This window comes from Suncus etruscus, chromosome 4, assembly GCF_024139225.1.
Source record: "Suncus etruscus isolate mSunEtr1 chromosome 4, mSunEtr1.pri.cur, whole genome shotgun sequence".
Lineage (NCBI taxonomy): Eukaryota > Metazoa > Chordata > Mammalia > Eulipotyphla > Soricidae > Suncus > Suncus etruscus.
The window spans coordinates 37,272,736-37,287,603 of record NC_064851.1 but is presented as its reverse complement, the minus strand read 5'-3'; the positions used below and the strand labels follow the sequence as shown (position 1 = coordinate 37,287,603).

Sequence of the window (14,868 nt, the reverse complement as noted above, 5' to 3'; positions counted from 1 at the left end):
AAGCTTTTTCAATATTTCAAATCATTGCTCTATATTGGTTTATACCAAAAATGATCATTTAAATCCTATAAAATTTAAAATTCAGGCCGGGAGGTAGTTCAAAGGACTAGAGCACATGCTTAACACACAGGAGGGAGCTCTAGATTCAATCCCTGGAATCACATGCTCCATTTCCAAGACATTGCTGAGAGCGGCTCTCAGCATTGATTAAAAAAAAATAAAGTGCTCGCTTCGGCAGCAGATATACTAAAATTGGAACGATACAGAGATTAGCATGGCCCCTGTGCAAAGATGACATGCAAATTCGTGTAGCGTTCCATATTTTTAAATGTACAACATGCATAACAAATAAAATAAATAAAAGCAAAATCTCCCTTCAAAAATAACCTGAAAATTTTTGTGATTTGATACTTCTCATTGTTGTATGGAATAATACCAGATCACTAATTGTTTTTAATATTATCAAAATAAAAAAATTATATCCTGGATCCTAAATTATTCTAATTAGTTTTATATTTACTTTCTAATTAAAAGTGTAATTATTAAAATGATTAAAACTTAAAATGCTATTTGTCATTTTGACTATTAAATATATTATTTCACAAGTACACATTATTTCATTTCTATTCAAAGGCTCATTCTGTCATAGTACTAATTTTGTCTTTTAACAGAGTACAACTCAGAAATATATAGCATATACATCTAACAATGTGCTCATGGTAATTTTTCTATAATAAAAATTCTCTAATAATAATTTATAATAATTACAAAACTTGATCACTCATTAACAGGTATGCAAATAAGTAGGCTAGTTTTTTTTTTAATTTCTGTGGATGCATAACAAACCTGACTTAAATTCAAAGCAATTTTCTTTCTGTGACGGGTGTGCAAACATGGCTGTGCTGAGGACTACTTATGGCTCTGTACTCAGGAAAAATATGGTTCACTGGCTATGCAGGGGAACAAGTGAACCAGGGTCAGCTACATGCGAGGCATGTATCTTACCCATTGTACCCTGTCTTTCCAGATTCCCAGACAAAAATTCTAATTAAGCAAATCAGGGGACAAGAGGAGGGGAGGGGGAAAGGCAAATCAATAAAGGTCTGCCTTACTACTATTCTAAGGAAAATTGTCCTACTACACTATCCATTTTAGAGAAATAATAAAACAATGTTTTATTTTTTAGTTTTGGGCCATAGCTAACATTGCTTAGGGCTTATTTCTGGCTCTGTAGATTCAGGGATAACTCATGTCAGGCTTGGGATGGTGCCAGAAAGCCAATATTTTTGATCAGAAGTATTTTTGATCAAAATAATTTAAGGAATAATATATATATTTATAGAGTTCTACCTATATATCTCATGGCAAATCTGTAAATAAAATTATTTAAAACACCTAAGAGTTGCTTATTTCAGGGGTTGGAGTGGTGGCGCAGCCGTAGGGTGTTTGCCTTCACAGCTGACCTAGGACAAACTGTGGTTACATCCCCAGGAGTCCAAAGAGCAATTTCTGAGCACATAGCCAGGAGTAATCCTTGAGTGTCACCAGGTGTGGCCCAAAAAGCAAAAAAATAACAAACAAACAAAAAAAGAATTGCCTATTTCAGGTAAATAGATAAACATGTTTAATGGATGCCAGAAAGATAAAACTGGGGTTAAGACTTGTCTTGTACATGACCAACCTCGGCAGTTTGATCTCTGGGAACATATTTGACCTCCAAGCAACACAGGAATGATTCCTTAGTACAGAGTTAAGAGTATGCCTGGAGCATTATGCATGTATTTTCCACGCCACCACACACAAATATAATATGCTAAAAGCACTGCAAACATCCTAAGTATTTATAATCTCTCAACTTGTAGGAAGGACCAATAGAGAAATTACCATATATACTTGAGAATAAGTTGACCTGAGTATAAGTCAACCCCCCAATTTTACCCTAAAAACTGGGGAAACAGTGACTCAAGTATAAGTATAAGCTGAGGTGGAAAATGCAGCAGGCACTGCTAAATTTCAAAAATAAAAATATATACTCACAACAATTACAATAATTGAGAAATCAGTAGGTTTACTGTTTTGCAATATTTACTTCTAAAGAAAAACTGTAAACTAGCAACAATAACTTTAAAACTTTAAAGTGCAGAAAACCGTAGCTTAACAGGTAATCAAGTTAAATCACAAAGGTTAAAAGCCTTCAAAATTTGATTCCTCATCTTCCTCCTCCTCTTCTGTATATCCAAACAGAGCTTCAACTGTATCTGATGTGAGGGTACAGCATAGACATTGTCATCATCACTGAGTTCGCAGATATCATCATCACTGCTGTCGGTCTCATACAAAGTGTAGATATTGTGGGTTAAATAGTTCAGTGGGAAAACAGTTCAGTTCAGCCGCCTACCTCTTCAGCTCAGCAGTGACTTGTGGACTGAGCTGAAACACCGCCCCCTCCAGCAGATGACAGAAGAGGACTGGAGACTAAATAAGTGCATTTGATTCAGTGTGCATACAGGTGTCATAACCTGTATGACCCAAGTATAAGCAAAGTTTGGGTTTTTCGGCACAAATTTTGTGCTGGAAAAACTCAGCTTATACTTGGGTATATATGGTAAGTTTATTTTCCATCCAGGTTTTCCTGTAGACAAAATGGCATAATTGTCTTGTTTTGGAACTTTTTAGGGTATATGTAGCTGTTGTAAAGTAACAGAGGGGTTAAAGTCTTTTAGAAAAAATAGATTGTTCTCTTTTCAGATATCCCCTCAAAATTCAGAAAATAAATTGATTTTGTTAAAAATTAAAATACAAAGAGGGCAGAAATAGTACAGAGGCTAAGACATTAGGCATGCATCCTACAGACCCTTCTTGTAATTCCTGACACTTCATGGTCCCCAAGGGTCACTCCTGAGCATAGACAGGCAGGAATAGCCTTAGAAACCCCTGGATTTCCAACCCCCTCCATATTTTTATTTTTCAAAAGAAATTTTTTCCCAGAACAGAATTTAAGATGCATAATAATGTCTCACTCGGTAAAGAGTATTTAACTGTCTGTTTAACAGGTATTTAAAAAAAAAGTTTATATAACAAGATAGTTTACAATTGAGTTTCAAATATAGAGATAAGACAATCGGCCAAGTCCTCTTCAACATCGTTGAATAGAGTTGAAAAGTTGTCCCTTTCATCTTGAATAGAAGTGCCAATGAATATGCTGTTAAGAATGAAAGTATAATATGAGTTTATAAATAAAAAGAATGCATTTTCCCTCCTTTTTTGCTAGTTTTGAACCATATATGTCCAGTGATATGTCCTGCTTTTTCACTTCTTCATGTACCTTCTGATCAACCTCCCCAAAGGAAAAAAACAGAGTTCTAACATGTAAGTTTTTAAATCAATTTTTGGAAACTGGAATTGTGACTACTCATATGAAAGTTAATATTTTCTTAAAATAAATAATTTTTGGCATCTCTGTATATCTATACTGAGTTAAAATGCAAAATAAAAAAAAAGCATGATCCTTTTACTGGACACCTTAATTCTTCTTGCTGCTTCTCTTCATTTTTAGTCTACAATGAGTGGTTATCAGGAGCTAATCCTGACTCTGCTTAGGAGTGATCACTAGTGCTAGCCATATCAGATACAACTAAATTGAAATGAAAATGAACTCAATATTTTTTTCTTTATTCCATATACTAACTGGACTCCTTTCTTAGACATTTAGCTTGACAAAATAGAAATAGTAGTCTCTGTACACTATTTTATGTTTGGGGTCACAACCAGCTATACTCAGATTCTGCACTCAGTGATCATTTCTGAAAGTGTTCAAGGAACCACATGTGGTGCTGGGATCCAACCAAGGCTAGCTGCAAGACAAATGTCTCAATTCTTATACTATTTCTTATCAAAATAATTCTTTTTGCATTCTTTGGGCCACAGTTTGGGTCAGACTTGGTGATGCCTAGGGTATAGCCTAGCTTTATGAGGTGCATGGATTGGAACTCAGCAGCACTTTTTTTTGTTTTTGTTTTTTGTTTTTTGGGGGGGGACACAACCGGTGGTGCTCAGGGGTTACTCCTGGCTGTCTGCTCAGAAATAGCTTCTGGCAGGCATGGGGGACCATATGGGACACCAGGATTCAAACCAACCACCTTTGGTCCTGGATCGGCTGCTTGCAAGACAAACACCGCTGTGCTATATCTCCGGGCCCTCAGCAGCACTTTTAATATAAAAAAATAAAAATAAATTTTGAGAATGGTGTAAAACTTTGTGTAGATTTTAGTCTTCAATACTGTTCCTCATACAACAGATGTCTGAACTATTTATTACCTGAAATTCCGCTCGAATACTAACATTTCAGTAATAATAACATTTTATTATTATAAAGTTTAAAGAAAGTCGGAGGGATATTGCAGGTAGGGCATTTTCAGAGAGTTTGATCCCTGGCACCTCAGATAGATGGTCCCCTGAGCACCGGCAGGTGTGGTCCCTGCATGCTGAGCTCTGTGGTCCTCAAACAAAGAAGTTTGGAGAAATCTCTATTGACTGTGACATATGCCATCCTTTGAGCACAGCTACTTAACTACAAATCTACCAAGTGAAAGTATTTGATCAACCAACAAGGCACCAATGACAGAAGATTTAAAGTGCTATGAGGGAAGCTGAAGAACATTTAAGAAAGAACATTGAGGTACTATCATATTCTTGACCCAAGTAATTTCATTCATTCTCACAGACACAAAGCAACAGTATTTACGTCATGTGAAAAAGATTGGTGTCTCTGATGTTTACGTGGTAGTTCCAGCACACTGAGGACTAAGAGCTTTGCTTTCAAACCTCAACTTGGAACCCAACCAGCACATGGATTACTTTTAACACCTACATCATGCGCACTGTTTGTTGTGAAAATGAGGTCTTTAAAACCATTAAGGAGCAAGTGATCGTCCTGTGATCTGCACAATCAGTATCACACACATCAACACGGGGAAGGCCCATAATGACAAGGGAAGTGGCAATCTTCATAAGTGGACCGGAATTCCAAGCAGAAAACTTATACCGAAGGATGGTGAACCAACGCATGTTTCCAAGTAAGAGATACATCGTGGACAGCTAAACCTTTTTAGGGTCTCTCTTGCACCCAGACTCCCTTGGCTTCAAGTGGACAACCATGACAGCTTAAATATTAAAGAGTTAAGCTTCCTAGACGCTGTATTAACTTCTCAGTTGTTGTTGTTGTTGGGGAGTGTCTTTGCCAAAGAGTACAAGGCTCTTCCCAGAGAGTCAAGAGGTTAAGAGGGACAGGCGTCTAGGCCCCTGGGAACCATACTGGGAGCCTGTCCCTGCTCCCCTCTCCATCCTGCCTCAGTTTCCCTGTTAAGCCAGCACAAGCAGCATCCACAAGCACGGTGCAAATGGAGATGCAGTGGAGAGGACACATCTTGGGGGGGCAGCCCTGGGTCTTCTTCGAAGCATCTTCCGGATGTAAGGGGGACTAAACTCCGCCTGAGAGCAGCCCGCCTCAGGAGTGTGGTCGAGGCGTCAGAAACTGTCGCGCTCTTCCCTTTGGCGCGCGCTCCGCCATCTCCTTCCCTCAGGCTCGCGGTCCCGCGAGGCTACCAGAAGAGCGGGAACGGCCAGGGGGTGGAGACGGGATGCGCATGCGCTTTGCCGCCGGCGGTGGTTAGTTGTGCCGGATGCGCATGCGCGTTGTGAGCGGCGGCGGTTGTGGGTGGTGGTGGCGCCGCCTCGGCTAAGAACCGGAAACTTGGAGACAAAGTTCGGAGCCCCGCCCCCTGCCGCGTCGTCCCGCCGCCGCCGCCGCCGCCGCCGCCCGCCCGACCGGACCTAACTTTTTCGCGGACCGACAGCGCTTCGGCCCGACTCGCGCGCGCGCAATGTCTGGTTCGTCCAGCGTCGCCACGATGAAGAAAGTGGTTCAGCAGCTGCGGCTGGAGGCCGGGCTCAACCGCGTGAAGGTGAGCGGGCGGGACGGCGGGTGGTAAAAGTGGGATCGGAAGCCCGATCGGGCTGGGCCGGGCCTGACGAATTTGCATCCGCCTCGAACTTTAGGGGAGCCGGAACTATCGTGGGGCGCACCCGGCTTGCTTGAACTTTTGCAACTTGAGGGTCCGCGCTCCGCTTCTCCACTTTTTGCAGCTCCTTCTTCAGCGACACCCGGCCGGGCCTTCCCTCCGCACGCACTCCCGCTGCTCCCTTCCCTCCCCTTCCCGTGGGACAACGGGGCCTTTGTTTCCCACTTCGGAGTCGCCATGCTTACTTCTGCTTGTTGGCCCATCCCCGGACGGACGCCACCCGCATCCCCAGCTCCTTGCCTCCTCCTTCCCCGACTTGGAAACCGGACGCTGGAAGAACTTTGTTACAAAGAAGTCGGGGTTTCCAAAGAGTTAGTGTCCGATCGCCTCGCAGAAGCAGACGAGAGGACGCAGCAACAAAGGCATTCGCTGTTCCCAAGTGACCCCTAAACCTTGCACAATCCCACACTTAGGAGCCACTTGGCACGGAAGGAAGAGGCGCGCTCTCGAGAGAGGCTGGCTGACCTTGGGGGCGAGTTCAGGGCAGCGAGGGAAGTTTTAGGGGTGTCCAGATTTTTTTGCTCCTGTTAAAACTCAGGACGTGGTCTCTTGTAGACCCGAGGCCTGGGATTGGGGGGTTACTCTCCTCTTCTGGAGCTAGAAATAAAAAATGCCAAGGTGACGTTCCAAGGCTGCTGCTAGTGTCCCCTAAATCTGATGGGTCGGAGATCCACACTAGAGAAGCAAAGAAGGGCCCTCAAGTCCATGTCTCCCCACCCACTACTTGTTAGAGGAAGCAGAGAACTGGCTTAAGGGATCTTTGGAATCCCAAATCTCTGTGGGATGATCCTCTCCCCGGCAATCTTTGTAAGCTTTACACTGATCCTACTTTTCTTGGGGGTTTGCGTCTCCACCCTCCAGAGCTTCACCTTACCCGTGGTGTGTTCTGTCGCTCACCCTTGGCTTAGTTTTAACTCTTGACTTGGAAGGCGTGTCGATCTTTATCAATCTGTCACTAAATTGTCATGGTGCAGTGAAGTGATCCACAAGGAAAAAGCAGGTTGGGGGCTCCAAAACAAGGCCGCTAGCAAGCTATGGATCTAGGACGCATCCTGGTTCGGTTCTCTGCGTCCCATATGGTCCTCTGAGCCTACCAGCAGCGATTTCTGAGCACAGAGCCAGGAGTTAACTCCTGATGTGACCCCCCAAACAAAAACAAACAAAAACAGAAAACGAAGTTGAAGTTGAAGCTCTCAGTGGCTTGGACCTGGAGAATACTAGACATGTCTTTTCTCTTGGTGCCTCTCCAAAGGCTTGCCTGTGTACCCAATTCTTAGGCAGGTTAGGGCTAGGATCATGAAGGCTACCAGCAGTGATTTGGTTTTAAGAATTTTCTGTTTGGGCCTGAAGGGATAGTATAGTACAGCTGGTAGGGTAAGTACAGTGGGAAGAGCCTTGCATATAGCCTTCCCATTCGTCTCCCCCCCATCCCATATGGTCACCAGGAGTAATTCCTGAGTGCAACCTGTGGCCCCAACACCCTCCCCCCCCCCCATTTTAAAGTTTGATATTAATTAGGGTTACAGTGTGGAGCCACAAAACATTCTCTCTGGGAATTTTAAATGAGTTTTTCTGAAAGGGTTGCAAAATGGTCATTGGGTAGCTGGGGCATCTTTTTTATCTGATTGTAATAAATGCTTTTTTTGTACTGTTTTCTTCCCAAGCTCATTCATTTCTTTGTGTTAATTTTGTTGTTTGTTTTTGGGCCATACCCAGTGACCCTCAAGGGTTACTCCTGGCTATGCGCTCAGAAATGGCTCCTGGCTTGGCATTTGTGGACTATGGGAAGCTGGGGGATCCAACTGCCTTTTGTCCTAGGTTAGTGCGCAAGGCAAAATGCCCTACTGCCTGTGCCACCCCTCTGGCCCCTTTGTTAATTTTTTTATTGAATCATCATGAGATAGTTAGAAAGTTGTTTATGATTAAGTTTCAGTCATATAGTGTGTAACACCCTTCACCAGTGCACATATCCCTCCACCAATGTCCCTAGTTCCCCTCCTGCCCCCTTTCCCCCGCCTCTATGGCAGACATTTTTCTTCTCTCTCTCTCTCTCTCTCTCTCTCTCTCTCTCTCTCTCTCTCTCTCTCTCTCTCTCTCTCTCTCTGTCTCTCTCTCTCTCTCTCTCTCTCTCTCTCTCTCTCCTCTCTCTCTCTCTCTCTCTCTCTCCCCCTCCCTCCCTCCCTCCCTCTCTCCCTCTCCCTTTTTTCTTTTAGGCACTGTGGCTTGCACTATTGTTATTGAAGGGGTATCATAACATTTTATTTCCTTTCAGCATCTAGTTCTTGTCCAGAGTGTTCATTTTCAACTATATTGTCTTAGTGGTCTCTTCTGTGCCCTAACTGCACTCTGTTGCTATTTGCAGCAAGCCTCCCACCATGGACTGTTCCTTCTGTCCCTGGTTTCTATTGTCCAAACTTCTGCATTTCTGTTTAAATCTTTGAGCTTATCACTTTGTTGCCAAAAGGCCACTTTTGAGAGTGAAAGAGGACACTAATAGTACTGGGATTATAGGCTTTCAGGTTTTTGGATGTCTAGTTTATAGAGTACTCTGGGGCTAGCAGCATGTTCCTGGTAGAAAGCCTTTGTCTAAGCTTTTTCACCTGTGTGAAATTCTCACAGATGGATTTCTTACTGAAGGTTCCTTGTTTGCATCGCTTGGCATTGAGATGTCATTTTGTCACCTCAGAAACACTTTTCCTTCATTCACATGAACATGATACAATCACATTTTTTTTGCATAGCCCCTAATTTATTTGTCCTTCTCCCTGAACTCTGTTAAGCTCCATAACAGAGACCATCCTCTTCTTAAGTATCTTCAGTGTTTAAGAATGTTTTTGGCAACAAGTGATCCTCGAGAGGGAGTTAAGTTGGAACCTACTATCTAAGCAGAACATTAACAGCTACTTTGCTGGATGGAGCCCTCTAGCTGACTAATGTGATTAAAAGCAAGTTATGCAACAACTTTGTAAGAAAATAATTAGTATTCATTCCCTCACCTTTAAAGGAGGAACAGGAGAGCCATATATAATAGCTCTTCATACCAAGATTTTTAAAAATGCTTCTGTTTACATGGGAATTTATATCATCCCAGCATAATGAATCCTCTTCTTGGATTCTACAGTACAGGAGTAACTACAGAAGCAGTGGATTGGTGCTCCTGATCTTCAAACACACAGGTTGAAAACCAGTGTTTGTAATTGCTGGTCCTTGGACCAGTATGCAGACAGGTGCCTATCCTTAGGTGTGTACAAAGGTTAAAGAAACCTGCCTAAGAGAATATTTGTGAAGCTTTTAAAGTTCCTTTCAAAACATGGCCAGATAACCAGCTGGAGCTGAACTGATATATACCTACTATACTTGTCCTTAGGATAGTTAAAACTGAAATGATCGTGCTGCGGTAGGGCGTTTGCCTTGCCAGGAGCAATTTCTGTACTGATTTCTGAGCACAGAACCAGGAGTAACCCCTGCGTGCTGCTGGGTGTAGCCCCAAAACCAAAACCAAAACCAAACAAAAAACAAAAACAAGCAAAAAACCTGACATGATCATATATCCTATCCTCCCCCCAAAAAACCAGTTTCTTTATATTCACTTGGAGCATCTTTTGATTGCTCATGTTTCGGCTTATGCCACCTAAACAGGTGTAGTAGAAACTTTGTTGGCTTTCTGAAGTAGACATAAGGTGAATGGCTTTTTTTTGCATATGTTGTCCCATGTTCCTTCAAGACAAAATACTCTGTAATACTGCTTGCAAGTAACAATTTACTACAATTCAGTGGTTTTATTTAATACATGTGCTGGCTTTAATGCAAGTTGTTGAATATACTGTAAGGCTAAACTTCCAGTTAAAAAACTAGCAAGATACTGTGGTTTGCAGATAAGTAGAATTGTACTTAATTATTTGCTATTCTAATAAGTAAAACACTAAAAACTGCAGTTCTTTTTCACTTGACAATGGTACTATATCCTGACAAACTTATCATACACTGAAAATAGTGTAAAATGAGAATGCATTTAATTTACTTAACCTACCAAGTGTTACATATAACTTAGCCTTGCCTTCCTTAAATGTACTTAGAATATTTGATTTGTAACACCGTTGGAAAGTTGAAAAATTGTGATAAATTTGATAAATTGTAATAAATTGGGAACTGTCTGTAGTTCTATTTAAAAGGAATATTTTTAGTGAACTCAATATGTGACTTCACCTTTAGTTTTTATTTATTTTGATTTTGGGCCACACCTGTTGATGCTCAGGGGTTACTCCCTGCTCTTCACTCAGAAATCACTCCTGGCAGGCTCGAACCCTGGCAGGGATCGAACCCAGATCCATCCTGGGTCAGCCGCATCCAAGGCAAATGCCCTACCGCCATGCTATTGCTCCGGCCCCACCTTCATTTTTAAGAGTAATCTTTATTGCAGATATGTGAGAAATTGTCTTTAAGGTATTTTTTAACAACCCCTGTGTTGTCCTTACAGGTTTCCCAGGCTGCTGCAGATTTGAAACAGTTCTGTCTGCAGAATGCTCAACATGACCCTTTGTTGACTGGAGTGTCTTCAAGTACTAATCCCTTCAGACCCCAGAAAGTTTGTTCTTTTTTGTAGATAAAATGAATCTTTGGAAGGTAAGTTTCCTTAAAACAACAGAATTTCTGCGATGTCCACATCGTAGAAATAACCAGTCATATCTCTTTGCAGCATTTACAGATTGATCAGTGTCATCCTGGCCACTTTTGGTTGGTATTTTGTTCCCAAGAGCACTACATTTTATAGGTCTGTAGTAAGTTGGCCAAGGCATATAGTCACTAGTACTGACTTGTGACAAGTGGCCCCAAAGAATGTGTAAAAGTTTTTTTTTTAAAGATGACTGGATGGCACACACCCATCAGAAACATTGTAACTCCTCAGAGTTCATGAAATTGCTTCCTAAAACAGCATGTTACATAGTTGTGCCCTAATTAAGTTTTGTAGATTTGGGAGTCTTATACAGGAAGTCTGTATAAGTCTTTATAATGTTTCCAGTAAGTAGAATGAAAGTTAAATTGGCTAACATTTTTAAAGCATTATAGGTATAAGATTTTCCATGAGAATATGGGTGTCATACATACTGTATTAAATTATTTAACATATAAATTTAGGGGTAGGCTTTGGCCATACCTAGCGGTGCTGGGGTGGGGTCCTATTCTGGGTCCTATATTTGGGATAGAGTGCAGTGCAGTATCCTTCAACCCTTTGATATAGATCCTTTAGGGCTTGGTAGATCACTCTAAGGGCTGAAATCATCTATATTTTGCATGCAAGAATCTGAAATAGAAACCCCAATGACAGCCGCAGTCTTATACACTGCTGGGTCTGACCCCCTCAAACAGACAAGTTTATGGGGCCAAACAGTACAAGGGTAAGATGCCACATTATATGTTCCAGCCAACTGGAAGTAGCCTCCAGCACTACTGGGTTAGGTTCCTAACCTCTTTTCCCACACCCACACATCCCTGAAAAAAAAATCATTTTTTCTTATAATTAGTTAAAATGTCAAAAGAATAGCTAATGTATTTATTTTCCCATATGGATACTTAAATGGTTTGCCAGTGTTTATACTTTTTATATTATTTTTATGATTAACAATTTTAAGGCATAATTTGCTGCTTTATTTGAAACTTACTGTATTTTCCGGCGTATAAGACGACCCCCTAATTTTACAGTTAAAACATAGGTTTAGGCCTATATTCACTGTATAAGAATGTTCCTGTGCTGCAACTGTATGTACCACAGTGAGCCTACCTTTTGAAATGAATAAGTATGAAAATAAATTACTGAAATATTTCCCATATAATTTCAGTGGGGGGGGGGGTCTAGGGGACAAAGGAAACACATCTGTGTTTAGTGCTTATTCCTAACTCTGCTCTCAGGGGAAATTGGGGGACCATAGGGTTTTGGGAATTGAACTTTAGCCAGGTCAGCTGCATGCAAGGTAAGGAAGGGCCTTACTGTATCATTTTTATTTAAAAAAACACCACCACCTTTTTTTTTTTTTTTTGGTTTTTGGGTCATACCTGGCGTTGCTCAGGGGTTACTCCTGGCTGTCTGCTCAGAAATAGCTCCTGGCAGGCATGGGGGACCATATGGGACACCGGGATTTGAACCAACCACCTTTGGTCCTGGATCGGCTGCTTGCAAGGCAAACACTGCTGTGCTATCTCTCCGGGCCCCAACCTTTCTTATTCCTTATTTTTCTTTCTAGCTGTTGTTTTATTAATATAGAGAAAGTACTAGAGAGTGAGCGAGCTTTGCATGTGGGCTGAGACAGGACTTCAGTCTCCTTAGTACCAATGGGTGTGACTCAAACAGAAAAGGAAATGGTCTTGTTTTAATTGAAAGTATGATGTTAATTGACATTTCAAAAGTATGATGTAAATTGAATTTCTAAGAAATACTTTTAGAAAAACCTACATCTGATACTTTTTTTCTTCCTGTATTTCAGGTTTTCTAAACCACTGTTCACGAACCAGTGAATATTCAACGGAATTAAATCCAAACACCAATATGAAAACTTAACCATGTATGTCAGCGTAATGTCAAGTCATAGCTTAATCTACCTCTCTGAATTTTCATTAATTTCTGTTTCACAAGTATAATTATTTTATATACAGTAGCATACAATAAAATACTTCGTAAAGAATTTTTAAAATTATTATTAAATCCACCATTTGTTTTGAATACCCAAGATAAATGGCAGTTTTGAAATTAAGTTGTTCCTCATAACATGCCAAACATTTACAAGGTGCTAGAAAACTAAAGACAAATTGCATGTTTTTTTTTAAGTGAGAGGCTGCAAATTTACTAGTGTCCATTCATGAGTTACTTACAGTTAATTGTTTTAATAATTCTGATAAACTAAATCCTTTTGTGTTAAAAGTTCTTTTTGTTTCAAGAAGTTCATGGTAAATCAATTCTTACACATCTGAAAATTTTAAGGATATATTAAAACATCCTAGAAAACCTGGTGTCTATTATATTTATTTAAGAAACAAAAAAATCCTGCCATATTTGAAATTAGTTTTGTATAAAAACCTTTGAGTTACATATTATCTGACAAGCACTTAAATCCCCAGTCCAAATATTTCAAGTTCTAATTCATTCATAATCAATTAAGTCCAAAGCAAGAGAATTAAATTTGAGGAAATCACAGCTTCTGAACCTTCAGCAAAATGACTTTTATTTGCTATACAAACAAATACTGGTAGTTAATGACATAATAACATGTTCAGGCATAAAAAATAGTAAATATTACATTAAAAGGTATCTTTCACAAATTCAACATTAACATTGGATTTCCTTGATATTAGGAGGTGGGGTGTGCTCCACATCTGGTAATGCTCAGGATTATTCCTGGAGATACTCAGAGGGGTTGTATGGGATGCCAGAGATTGAATCCAGATTGGTTGTGAGCAAGGCAAGTGCCCTACCCACTGTGCTATTGCTTCTGTTCCTCAACTTCTTATAAATGGAATTTTCTTCTACTTGTATCCATCTCTCTGGGCTGAAAATTAGAGGAGGCGTGGAGGAGTTAGTAAACTCAAGTACTAATAAACTCTAGTTTTGTCCCTAAGAATTATCAAATATTTAGATCTAATATAAAATGCATTGCAACTTACACCCCCTCCCCCAAGTTATACATATGTAGTGCTCAGGACATACTCTTGGCTCTACACTGAGGGATCAGTCCTGGTGGGACTGAGGGACAACCAACAGTGGATGCCATGGATTGAGTCCAGGTCAGCCACACGCCCAGCAAATAACCTACCTGCTGTATTACCTTCCAGCCTCCAAAAAGTTTTAAAGTAAAAGTAAGTTACATGAAACACGCTTTCCAGATAGGAAATGTTTTAAAATACTTTTTTTTATTAATATATCCAAATGTCTAATATAGCATTATTTTGAAAAGCAAGAAAATGCTGTTATGTCACAGGCTTAAAAACAAATTTTTGGAACCCTTCCCCAAGAATTTGTCTTTCTAAATCTAGGCACTACTACTGGGCCTATTCTAAGAACCACTTAATTTTTTAAGATCTTCAAATGAAACAGGGCTAATCAGACTTAAAATCCCATGTGAGTTCTGGTTTAGAAAGAAATTCAGGGCCGGGAGAGATAGCACAGCGGTGTTTGCCTTGCAAGCAGCCGATCCAGGACCAAAGGTGGCTGGTTCGAATCCCGGTGTCCCATTTGGTCCCCCGTGCCTGCCAGGAGCTATTTCAGAGCAGACAGCCAGGAGTAACCCCTGAGCAATGCCGGGTGTGGCCCAAAAACCAAAAAAAAAAAAAAAGAAATTCAGGGGCCGGAGAGATGGCGCTAGAGGTAAGGTATCTGCCTTGCAAGCACTAGCCAAGGAAGGACCTCCATTCAATCCCCCAGTGTCCCATATGGCCATATGGTCCCCCCCAAGCCAGGGGCAATTTCTGAGAGCTTAGCCAAGAGTAACCCCTGAGCATCAAATGGTGTGGCCAAAAAAAACAAAAAAAAAAAAAAAATTCAGAAGCTTAACACCCAAAAGTGTTTGGGTATTTATACTTTTTCTTTCTGTTCTACTTAAATGATCTAAATGACTAAGTGTTATTAATAAACATACCTTATGGACCCATTCGTATTCTCCGTATTTTGAATCAAAGGTTCCTTTCTGAAGAGATCTCAATTTTAAGGTAAAACGTGGTCCAAGTTCCTGAATTCCAACTTTCTTTTCACTCTTGAATATGTACCTATAAAGACAAAGGAAATTATAGTCAGTGCAAACAA

At 40.7% G+C, this 14,868-nt stretch overlaps 2 protein-coding genes and 1 non-coding gene across 5 annotated transcripts in view; 2 read left to right on the top strand and 1 right to left on the bottom strand.

Moving 5' to 3' along the window:
* The window catches only part of RPF1 (ribosome production factor 1 homolog), a 1,036,037-nt gene that overhangs the window by 1,005,193 nt on the left and 15,976 nt on the right, over positions 1-14,868 (bottom strand). For 2 of the 3 annotated variants that reach the window (XM_049771265.1, XM_049771264.1), the window contains exons 8-9: positions 14,705-14,831; positions 13,566-13,618 (exon numbers count right to left, since the gene is read on the bottom strand). In XM_049771265.1, the coding sequence (XP_049627222.1) occupies positions 13,577-13,618; positions 14,705-14,831 (169 nt within the window). In that variant the 3' untranslated portion in view covers positions 13,566-13,576. Of the gene's footprint in view, positions 1-13,268; positions 13,619-14,704; positions 14,832-14,868 lie in introns of those variants that run through there. The other variant, XM_049771263.1, reaches the window with a different exon arrangement.
* Positions 223-326, top strand: LOC126007484 (U6 spliceosomal RNA). The gene has a single exon (XR_007495049.1). It is a non-coding gene; the product is annotated as a U6 spliceosomal RNA (small nuclear RNA).
* GNG5 (G protein subunit gamma 5) lies at positions 5,821-12,723 on the top strand. Its single transcript, XM_049771286.1, has 3 exons — positions 5,821-5,963; positions 10,558-10,703; positions 12,560-12,723. Exons 1-2 carry the CDS (start codon positions 5,883-5,885, stop codon positions 10,681-10,683), a joined length of 207 nt encoding a protein of 68 aa, XP_049627243.1. The 5' UTR covers positions 5,821-5,882; the 3' UTR covers positions 10,684-10,703; positions 12,560-12,723.

Coding starts and splice junctions, on each gene's coding strand:
- GNG5 (XM_049771286.1), top strand. CDS start 5,883: ATGTCTGGTTCGTCCAGCGTCGCCACGATGAAGAAAGTGGTTCAGCAG. Junction 5,964..10,557: donor CCGGGCTCAACCGCGTGAAG/GTGAGCGGGCGG, acceptor TTGTCCTTACAG/GTTTCCCAGGCTGCTGCAGA.